The sequence below is a fragment of the Egretta garzetta genome, unplaced genomic scaffold (assembly GCF_000687185.1).
Source record: "Egretta garzetta isolate BGI_Z169 unplaced genomic scaffold, ASM68718v1 scaffold440, whole genome shotgun sequence".
NCBI classification, from domain to species: Eukaryota; Metazoa; Chordata; class Aves; order Pelecaniformes; family Ardeidae; genus Egretta; species Egretta garzetta.
Genome location: NW_009258293.1, coordinates 549423 through 560602, shown reverse-complemented (window position 1 = coordinate 560602; position 11180 = coordinate 549423). Strand labels below are relative to the sequence as shown.

Sequence of the window (11180 nt, the reverse complement as noted above, 5' to 3'; positions counted from 1 at the left end):
AATGCCAGTCATAGCAGAGACAGCAATTGCAGGATTCTGATTACTTAGCACGTTATTATTTTGAAAACTTGTAGTCACAGGTGTTGGCAAAGAAGAGGGACCAGCCATCATATTTCTCTGTAATTCCATGTTCTGCAAGAGAGATGGATTCTGCTGAGTTGTCAATGATAACTTAGCTGCTTTTGAATTCTGTCTGCCAGGGCTTGGTGTAGTTTTCCTACTGGATCCAGGACTGGACCTTCGACTATTGCTTGGACTTGCTCTCTTTGTTCCTCCAGTATTGGTTTGTTTTCCTGAATTAATGACCACGCCTTCTAATTTGTGTGACTGCGGAGCAGCAAAACTAGACTGATTGTTAATTGTGAGATTTGATGGGGCTTGTCCAATGGCCTTCAAAGTAGTGGGATTAAGACCCTGCTGATCAAATCCTCTATTGAGATTAGGCCTGGGAGGTAAAGGAATATTAATTTGGGGAGGGAACAGGCCAGCTATAGAAGCATTGAGTCTCTCTGGAGACAAGCTGATTTCCGAAGGTTCTGTGCTAGGTGGACGGTTATTAGGAGTCTGAGGGTAGTATGGCCTTGGGCTTGCTCTGTTTGGGGTTTTAGGCCTTGAAGTTTGTGATGGGGTGGCAACATTTGGAAAATGGTGTGTAAGAGCGCTAGGCAGAGAATTAGACTGCTGCTGAGGACTTGCGCCTTGGGCAGTTGAAAGTGGGGATGGTCCAGGTTTGGGTCCCGTCATCATTAATTGGTTCTGTGAAACTACTAAATGAGACGTCAAATTATTCTGAGCTCCTGATGCTGGGGGGCCTTCAGCTCCACCTCCTTCTGAAAGGGAGGATACTGATGAAACATCTCCGAGGGGTGAGCTGGAAGGATTCTGTACATTATCTTGATAAACCATTTTTCTTGCATTATTTCCCAGAGGAGGATTGCCTGGCAAGGAAATGCGTTGTTTGTCAGGAGATGGAGGCACTGATCCAGGACCTTGGAGGTTAACCATTACCGGCATGTTACCACTCTGTTGCATTGGCATCCGCTGAGCATCTGGATTCAGAGGCCCTCTCGGTGGGTGAACTCCTTGTGGTACCGGAAGCCTGACTGATTTGGGATCCTGCTGCATCATAAGCATCATCATCATCTGCTGCTGCTGCGGTGTTTGTGGCGGTGCCTGGGCCTGCTGGGGTGGTGGCTGTGGCTGCTGCTGCTGTGGCTGCTGTGAATGCTGCATGAGCTGAGGTGGCATCTGCTGAAGGGGTCTTTGTTCCACTGGCTGAGATGGATAACCTAGGACGACAAGATGGTACGTTCATTAGAACCAAACAAAGATTGGAGAAAGCACAATTTCTGTAACAAACAGGATCAGACAGAAAGTACAGCCAGGAGCCTGTTTATCTTATGTGAGAGCCACGTTAACAAAACAGGCTTTACAAATAAGGACAAAGATTTTACTTCACAATATTTTTACTTAATGTAGGAATGACTTGCGTGACATTTAACTGGAGATCTCTTTAGTGTATCCTATTGGCTATTACTCCAGATTCATGCCACCTGAAAAGCCTCTGCAACTGTCCAGGGGCTTGCTTTCACTGACAAAGGCAGAGTTGGAATTTCACTAATTAACACCCCTTTAAACAAGCACAAGAGTTTGACGGACCCTGTGGGACATGGACTGGCATAGCTGCCACAGATCTGACATTTTCTAGCACACAGAGTAGAATCTGCCATGTGTTACTTGGCCAAAAATGGTGCTAAGAACCACCCATGTGGCTTACACAGGCTTTGCGGACTTGGGATTTAATCCTCCCCACGTGCCAAGGGTAATTCCAACTGCAACCCCTATTTCTTAATTCTGAAAAATCAGCTATCAGTTAATGCTAAATTTTTAAGGCATCGGTCTGTGCTACAGCTAGAAATGCAGAAATTTTTATCAATTATGTTATTGCTGCATAACTCTAGGGTATTCAATATGATACCTGCAGGATGATCCGTGAGAATGCGGCCACCTCTTCATTTTGAGCTAATTCAAAGAAAACACTTAAACAATGGTACCAGTGAGCTACTAAGAAGGGAAAAAAGCATTGGACTTCAATGTGTGGTAACACAAATAAAACAGAACTGTCACAAAGATCAGTTGAATGCTCTCCTATAGTTATTACATTCAGATAATCCACAGAAAAATCCTACTACCTGGTGGCCTACTTGCAAACTCTGAAAGTTTAGGGCCTGAATTATCTAAATTCATTCCCTGTTCTCCAGATGTCGATGACTGATCACTCTCCTCCAGGCCAGCTGGACGTGGTTCTGAAGAACTGAAAGAAAAATAACTGCAGTTAAGATCCAGCCCCCACATCAGCGTTTGACTTCTACTGCCATAACTGAGTACCCAAGTAATTAATTCCTAGCGCTGTTCACAGAGCCACAAGTCACTCGCTGAAATGAACCACTCCGTCCGCTGTAACACCACAATCCCGCACACAGAGCCCAGGTCTGTGGACAGCCGCTCCCGTGCCGTAAGTCCTACCGAAAAGGAAACAAATTGCCTGGTGCTCTGCTGATCTTAAGCATTTTTTTCCTTTGTTTCTACCTGGAATCTGAGTTTTGCAACTAAGAGAATCCCTATGGATATTCCAAATTATATATAGATTTATACTAAACAGGCTTCCCTCTAATACTGCTGTGACAGCTGTATAGGTGAGTATCATGGGTAGATGCATAGAAATTTATTTTAATGGTAGCACCGTTTCTTCCAGTATTGTGCCCAGAAGTGACAGCTCAGGGTATCAGAGACCTCCATTAACATCACAGCAAAAACACATGGATGTATCAGGCGTCGTAAGTCAGCCACCAGAGCACAGACCTCTCTAGGATACTGAGGCTCTGGATGTGATCACAGAATCATAGAATGGCTTGGGTCAGAAGGGACCTTAAAGACCATCTAATCCCCCACCCCGCTGTGGCCAGGGACACCTTCCACTAGGCCAGGCTGCTCAAAGCCCCGTCCAACCTGGCCTCGAACACTTCCAGGTACGGGGCATCCACAACCGCTCTGGGCAACCTGTGCCAGTGCCTTGCCACCCTCAAGGTAAAGAATTTCTTCCTAATGACAATCTAAATCTACCCTCTTTCTGTTTAAAACCATTACCCCTTGTCTTATCACTACACTCCCTGATAAAGAGACCCTCCCCGTCTTTCCTGCAGGCCCCCTTTAAGTACTGGAAGGCTGCTATAAGGTGTCTCAGCCTGTCCTCATAGCAGAGGGGCTTCAGCCCCCGGTCACCTCTGTGGCCTCCCTCCAGCCCTGCTCCAGCAGGTCCATGTCTGTCCTGAGCTGGGGACCCCCGAGCTGGGCATAGGGCTCCAGGGGTCTCCTCAGAGCAGAGCAGAGGGGCCAGGCTGGCCAGGCTGCCGGGGATGCCACCCCCAGGAGATGCTTGGCTTTCTGGGCTGCCAGCGCACATTCCCAGCTCATACTTGGGTTTTTCACCCACCAGTACCCCCAGGTCCTTCTCCAGGGGTACCTGATGCTCCAGGAGACTCTCTAGGACAATTTAAAATTGTTCGGATTCAAAGCCCAGTACTTCCACTGCATCAAGACAGCTTCTGCAGACTTAGAAAAAAACAAGTTGCTGTAGCTATAGGTATATATGGTCAGAGGATGGAAGACAGAGAGAGATGGAGAGTAAAAGACCTTAACTGCTTATTGGCCCCGTGAAAATATGAGGGCCATTGGGAGATCTATGTAATAAAAGCTCTGAGTTAAAATTAAAGACATCAGAATAAGCCTACTGCCAACAAAGAGAGGCAGAATCATGCAGAAATGCCAAGGACAAATGAAATTTTCAGCAAAATAAGAATTTCAAGTATATAAAAGCAAAGAGATCTGTCTTATTGAATTCTACTTGAGTGTAACAGTTTCTGGCATCTGTACACCTGACATGGGGAGACCCAGGCCTCTCCCAACATCCCGTTAACAACCACACCAACCTTCAAAATGCAGAGTGTGACTTGAAAGTCCCCGAACTTTCATGGGTCAAAACTAGGGGGGAACATAAACCAAGAGACATGAAAGGTAAGAAATGGAGCAAACACAGAACCGTTGCAAGCTCTGCCGCTGAGCGGGCCAGTGTTGCCAGGGAAGTATTTGGAGTTAGACCTCTGCCTAATCCAGCACACCATCAGCTTCTGTGGTGCAGGTGGTGTAGGCTTGCATGGCTCCACCAATAAATTGGGTGACAACTGGCAAAACGCACACACATGCCCCAGAAGCATTGTATCAGCGGCCACAAACGAACCAAAATTCTGGCAGCAGAATCAGCCAGAGGAGCTGGAGCCTTCCACGTAGGTGCCAGCAGCATGAACTGGAACAACTGCCTAAAATTGCAAATACAATCTTAAATTTGTAATTTTGCCATTTATGACTTCCTTATCATGGCAGGAGATTAAAAATGCTACAGTTGAAGATTAGATAAAAAGCCGATTTCAGAGCATCACTGCACAAGCGGGCTTAACCTAGAAAACCATCATGGTGCAAAATCGATTCTCAGAAAACATCCGCTGCCAGATGGGTCTGGTCAGGCAAGCTGCACAAACCCTGCAAGCAGACTGAGTTTTGTTTGCTAGTGAAGAGCAGTTACTGTGGGAAAGACTGCTGCTGCAACTGCTGGGAAATGCAAACACACCTCGGATTTTGAATGTAGCTGAAATTCACTGGGCATAATTAGCAACCACCACTCATCATAAAAAACCCCAAATTCTGAATATGAATAACAAGCAAGATGAGAAGCGTGGGTGAAAGGGACAAATATCCCATAGTTGTTCTTCTTTCCTATTGCTCTGGATGTAAAATACCAACCCAAGCGCATGTTAGGTACAGCACAGATTGTCGGACATGAACCTTCGTCCACCAGCTTGCATTCTCAAGCACAACCTTCAGACACAAAACCCCTCGTCAGAGTGGAGAGAGAACTCCAGGAGCACAAAAACCCAAAACCAAACCAGGCTGCAGATGCTGAAGTAAGGTGTGCCAAAATAAAATTACAGTACAGATGCAAGCAGAACCAGCCCTGCCAACACAGCGCAACGCTCTGCCACAACTTTTGCTGTTACAGGGACGCTGAGCGAGCTTCACCCCCCATGTGGGCAGGGGACGGTCGCCCCCAGGCCTGCGGCTAAAAGCTCTCTGAATCTGGTTGAGAACTTCTTTGCCCTATGGTGCTGCTCACCACCTGCAGATCACCTCTGCAGGTCACGCTGGGTGCTGCAAACCCGAACGCCATGAGCGATTTTACCGAGTGTCATTTCTGTTCTCCCAGTACACAATGTTTATGGGGACCATTAAACAGCTGCTTGTGCCTGTGGTTAACAGAATTAACACATTTTATCTGCAGCCACTCTCCATCCCGCATCTTCCTCCCCAGCTTACATCCCATTACCGACAGTCTTCAGGTTCAGAGAACAGACACAACCCCCTTTAAACAACCCAACTTCTCCAAAATGTCTTGGTTTTCGATCCAATGCCAAGTTGCTCAATTAAGCAAACCTTTAGAACTATTTTAGACTCAGCTGAATAAATTCTTTCAATAGCTCACTTATCCTATTTGCACTCCAATACAGCTCAGTCTACAAACCGTATTACTAATGGTACTTTTGTTACTATGTTATTACATCTCGGAAATTATTTCCAAGAGAAAACCAGAATTGTTTTTAGCGTGTTTATCAAATTAGCTGCATTTCCACACAAGGTTCGCTGCTCTGAATTCTAAAATTTCTGAGGCAGAATGACAAAGAAGCAGCCAAGATGGAAAGCATCCTATTTGCTTCTGACGCAAAAGAAAGCGATCCAAATCAGATTTAAAAGAATCAGCAATTCCAAGACGGGAAAATGCTGAGCTTGCCCAACGATGCAAGGGAGGCTGAGAGCCAACGAGGCACGGAGGCCTTACAGTCAGCTTCACTGCAGTTACCCTCCTCTTGCTGGAGAATAATCTCAGGAACATTTGTAAGGATAGCTCCCTTCTTAATGCTCCTACAAGGACCAAGGGACTGATACCGAGCACATTAAGGAATAAAATGCTAATCCACATCAGGTGCCCAACCACCCTTCTTGCAGGTACTAACAGCAAGAGAATCTCACTGAGGATTTAAGTGACAAGAGTAAGCACGAAGCGGTATTTCCTTTGTTAAGTGCATCAAAATCTGATTAGAAGCCCTATTTAAGAGCTAGGATTTCTTTTGAGTTGTCATAGCTCAAGAGAAAAGCTGTAATTTAGGCTTCTTTTATTGTGAAAACTTTTTAACAAGCAAATAGTCTTGTGGGGCTTTGTAAGCTCAGAGGAGAGCTTTATATATCCCCTTACTGATATTCCCAGGCCACACTGGAGCTGGGCAATCACCAGTACGACTAATGGAAACAAAATCCTAACAAGGCTTTTCTTTGATGATTATCGGATTTTGTTTTCAGAAGAAAGGGCCAACTCGTCTGCTCCCTCTGAATCCTCTGGCATTTCCATGGCAAGACAGCTCGCTACAGTAGTGGTTACTATTATTTTATTGGAATCTATTTAGAATTGAAGCATTTTCTTTTATTTTTTTCACACATAGCACCAGATCTTTCCTACCTAGAAATACAAGGCCATTTTTGTCTTTGATTTGGGGCAAAAAAAACCCCCCAAAACAAGCCAAACCCCCACCACTTTCCGTGAAAGATGCAGATGGCCAACAGTGACACAAGATTTGCATATTTTACTTTGCTGCAAATCAGCAGTGCCTACCGGTACAAACTGCTGCTGGGCAGTGGATATGCAACGTGAATGTTTTTGATACAAAGAAAAATAAGGCGTCGCTATTGCTTGAAGGACATCTGGATAGCTTTGAATGTCAGGTGAACAGACAGGAAAACATCTGTGTGCTATTTATTTGAGACTCTCTGCAGGATCTAACACGTCAAAAACGGGAAGGTGCACATTCTACCACTATACCACTCTTCACAGCTGGACCACACGCCACTACCTTGTGCTGTTACAACCCACTCTTGGCAAATCACTTGCACTTAATATTTCTGGAATGGCAAAATGACAACCCATGCACACCCTCCTGTACCTCCCTTCAACGTAGCCAGACTATCAAAGTGAGACAGCTCGGCATGCTGTCACTGCGGCCTGCCCTGCTCCTGGCAGCAGCACTGCAGCCCGAGTGCAAAGGAGCCCTGTTCTACGCAATTCGGAAGCCGATGAGGCATAACGAGTTCAGCACCATGAGAGACAAGCTGGTGTCCCAGTCACCGTTTCCAAGTCACCCTGGAGCTGCAGCCTCCCCACATGGTTCTAGCTGGGTTACTTGAACCAGGCTTTTGCAGCTGGCCATAGACTGTGTACGCCTTCGGACTGAATCTGAAATCAGGCAGCCCATTCACAGCAGTGTTGAGCTGACAGGCCATGCCATGACCATACATAATCATGTAGCATTTCAAAGACTTTTTTCAAGGCCTGTTAAATGAGCATGCTTTGCTACGCAGCATTTCTGCACCTGTAACAGCTCCTGCGTTTTATTTTAGTACTAGTTAAGCCAATTAACGATTGTCACAAAAGATCACTTGCTATCGATGATGCAAGTCATTTCAGTCCAGAACTAAAATGTCCATGAGAAAATTAATTCCATCTTCACAAAGGAATCTTGACATTGTGCAGAAAATGCAGGTTAGGGAAAAAATAAAATATTGAACAGTTGCTTAGTAGTTGAACGCCATCCACTCTTTGCACCAAACTGGACGTTTGTCTCTGGAAAACGTAGCATAAACTTCGGGTTAAAGACCTATAATGATTATTCAAAGGAGTGGGACTGGTGGAACCAGAGCCACACCAGTAGCTTAATGTGCCACTGCTACCTTTTCGTTTGTTTAAGAGTTTAACTTTGAGATTTGGATATTCCTGTGTTATAGTTTTCTGTGTAAAGTTTTTCCATTTTTTTCCTAAATCAAACAAAACAATCCCCAGAAGTTCCACCAGGTGGATTCCTGTCAACGCCCCTGTGGCCTCATCGGCAATATTAGAATAATGAGATACAGCATATTCACCTTTACCATTTTAGCTGAATAGTGGTACAGCAGCAGTAGTCCACCACCCTGTGCTGGTATTATTATACATTGCTGACAACAGCAAAAGGTTACAGGACCGGTGGCCAAGGAGGAATACGCCGGCCAAGGAGAAATGAAGAGATTTAGCAATCTCCTATTTCCACTAAACAGGTACAGTCATTCATCCATTCTCTCTCAATATTAGCCATTTCCCTCTTCCCTCTCAAGAGTCGTGGTTTTTTTCCCTTCCTAATTTCTCCTAGGCCAGGAAGACCAGCACTGCTTGGGCTTGTTATCCTCATGCCCAGCAAGTACCAGATTCCTCCCTCTAAATTCTAGCTGCAGCTTCAACTAAGAGAGAAGTCTAGCTCAATTCCAGGCAGAAACATGTCAGGATAACATATAATTCAGGAAACAACACCCTCAGAATCTCTACTGCACATTATATGAAGACTTCCAGTTCTTCTGAAAGTACTGCCCAACCTTTGGTCGTGGCTGGCAGACTGCTTAAAAAAGGGCAGCCTCTTCTTCCAAGGGCTGTGGCACCACACGCCACGTTCTGCACCTCCTTTACCCAGTAAACATAAGGAACGGCGCCATTCTAATTGGGTTTATAACCGAGCTGGGATGTTTGCATGTTTGTTTGTTTGGGTTTTTTTAATCTTGAACAAACTTTCCTGTGGCAGACTTGCCAGTGGGTTATCGTTTAACTCATGAAAGAAATCGCTAGAACATGAAATAATACAGGTCCTTTCTCACCCCATGCTTGCTGAAAAAATATTGACAAGTTGCCTGTGGAGCTTTCCCATGACCACTACAAAAACAGTGTAATATTAAACCTACGTTGTTTGTTCTAGTTGTTGATTATTTTTCTTCTTCCTTGGAGGCTTCTTCTTCTTGGGCTTGTTGGCATTCTGGTTATTTTGTTTGTTGTTCACACCAAAGTGTCCTGCTGATATATCGCTTTGTAGAAGGTTAACCAAGAGTGGGCTTGTGAGTGTAACATCTTTATTGACAGGAAAAACAGGATTCTGCCCACAGGATATCTGATTCCCATTTGGCGTTCCACTAAACCCCGTATTGAAGGGCAGCCCATGGCCAGAGAAATGACTCCCTGAAGCGTTGTTGTTTCCTTGCATTGCTTGCATATGAGAAGGCACCATGTTTGGCTGCTGCACAGGAACATCAGGTAATATCTGCGTCAAGTTCACATCATTATTCGTTGCAGTAGTATCCCCAAGTTGCTGAGATATGTGAGGACCGGGTCCAGTGGGTCTTAAAACTTGCCCTTGAATTCCCATAACCTGAGAAGGATTACCATTCACAGGGCCTTGCTGTGCCATCATCTGCCCAGTGAACTGCACCATGTTTCCTTGCATGTTTGGGGTTGGTCCTCTCATCAGTTGAGCTGGCCCCGTCATAACATTGGACTGGGTTTGAGTACTAAAAGGCTGTTTATTTCCTTGCATCTGAGTGGTCATCATCTGTTCCATCATCGAGTTTTGCTGTAACAAGACCTGGCCCTGAGGTCCCATCATCTGATTATGTGTAGACATCATCTGTTGTCCTTGCTGGGGAATCATCTGCTTGGGTGGGGTCATCCTTTGGGGAGAAGGACCAAGATTTTGGTTTTGTGGTGTCACCATCATTTGGCCTTGTGGCATGAGCTGAGTTCGAGAAAGTATCATCTGGTTTTGAGGGTTCAGCGATCCCTGAGCCTGAATGTTTACCATCTGTCCTTGAGAGGATACGATTTGCTGATGCATTCCCATAAGCTGAGACTGTGGTCCTTGCTGAGGCTGACCCTGGATGTTGCCCATGTTAACTTGTGGCACCCCACTAGCACCAGCCTGCTGGTTGTTCATATTTCCATGAAGTCCCATTAGATTGGTCTGCATCATATTTGGTGGGCCATGCGGTGCTTGCATCTGATTTTGAGGAGGTCCAGATCCTTGGCCACCTAAAAAAAAAAAAAAAAAAAAAAGAAAAAACCAACAAACTGCTGGTAAGAAACTGATTGGAGCGGTGTAAGAGTTTTCACAACTTGTGATGTCGAGTAAGTACTCCAAGATTGTTTTCCTCCCTTCTCCAATGAACTGGAATATCTGACATAGTTGCAGTCCTGTGACGCAATGTTTGATGCCACAGATACATGTTAGTTGGCAAAACAGAACATCATACTTTTCAAAAGATACGGTTAGACCAGTACTTCCTGCGTACCCCACTGCAGAAGACATAAGAGAAATTTAATTTCAGTTGTTATCTGTACATCAGTTTGAAAATCTTCCGTAATCTCATCTAACTCAGAGTAATTCCTAACCAAAACAAACTTCAAACCTTGAGGTTATTTTATAACAGGTTAAAAAAATAAATACACATGGAGTACTGATGAAATTACATTATCAGGGTATCCATAATCCAGATGAAGGCTAATAATCGAATTGTTAAATCTAGACATTTGTGAACTAAAGATTTAATTTTTACAGGACTGACTAAGTAGACTTCTAAAGCTGTCAAAGGAACTAATAATCTTTTCAACGGAGACCAAGATTATTTTGTTGTTCTGCTCCTAAGATAACAACACTTTTTTTCTGGACAAGAAGTTTCTTTTGCGTTGTATCTTTACCACCCCTAGCCTCCAAATTTCAGTGCACTTCCATTCAATTTCTTAACAGATGCTTCTGGATCCTGCCACAGTCCTGATCAGTAATAGTTGGGTGGTTTGAAAAACTTGAGCAGCCTCCTGCTTTCCTTTTCCTCATTTGGCAATCCACAGAGTGCCCCTGCAGCCCCAGCTAGCTAGCTCAGTGCCCCTGCAGCCCCAAGCTAGCTAGCTCAGCTCTCTCCCTATTCATCACAAGACTTTAACGTTTTGGTATCTGTGTTACACAAGAAGAGGCGTAATTTTCTACAAAAAAAGGAATAAAACTGAGGGACACCCCATTCCAGACAGACCTGTGTGCTGCACGTTTTGGCTAGTTTGCAGCTGTGGTGCTCCGCTGTTCACTGGCGTTCCTGGAGCTGTGGAAGGCACCTGACCTTGCATGAAGTTCTGGTTAGCCTGGCCTGCAGGGAACCCCGGGGGGAGGCGCTTGGGCATTCCT

The 11180-nt window shown here is 45.0% G+C and overlaps 1 protein-coding gene across 1 annotated transcript in view; it reads right to left on the bottom strand.

The window, feature by feature from the left end:
- NCOA6 (nuclear receptor coactivator 6) overlaps positions 1-11180 on the bottom strand; it is a 38414-nt gene that overhangs the window by 12544 nt on the left and 14690 nt on the right. Inside the window, 4 exon segments of the mRNA XM_035893087.1 lie at positions 1-1289; positions 2193-2314; positions 8920-10036; positions 11032-11178. Coding sequence (XP_035748980.1) covers positions 1-1289; positions 2193-2314; positions 8920-10036; positions 11032-11178 — 2675 coding nt within the window.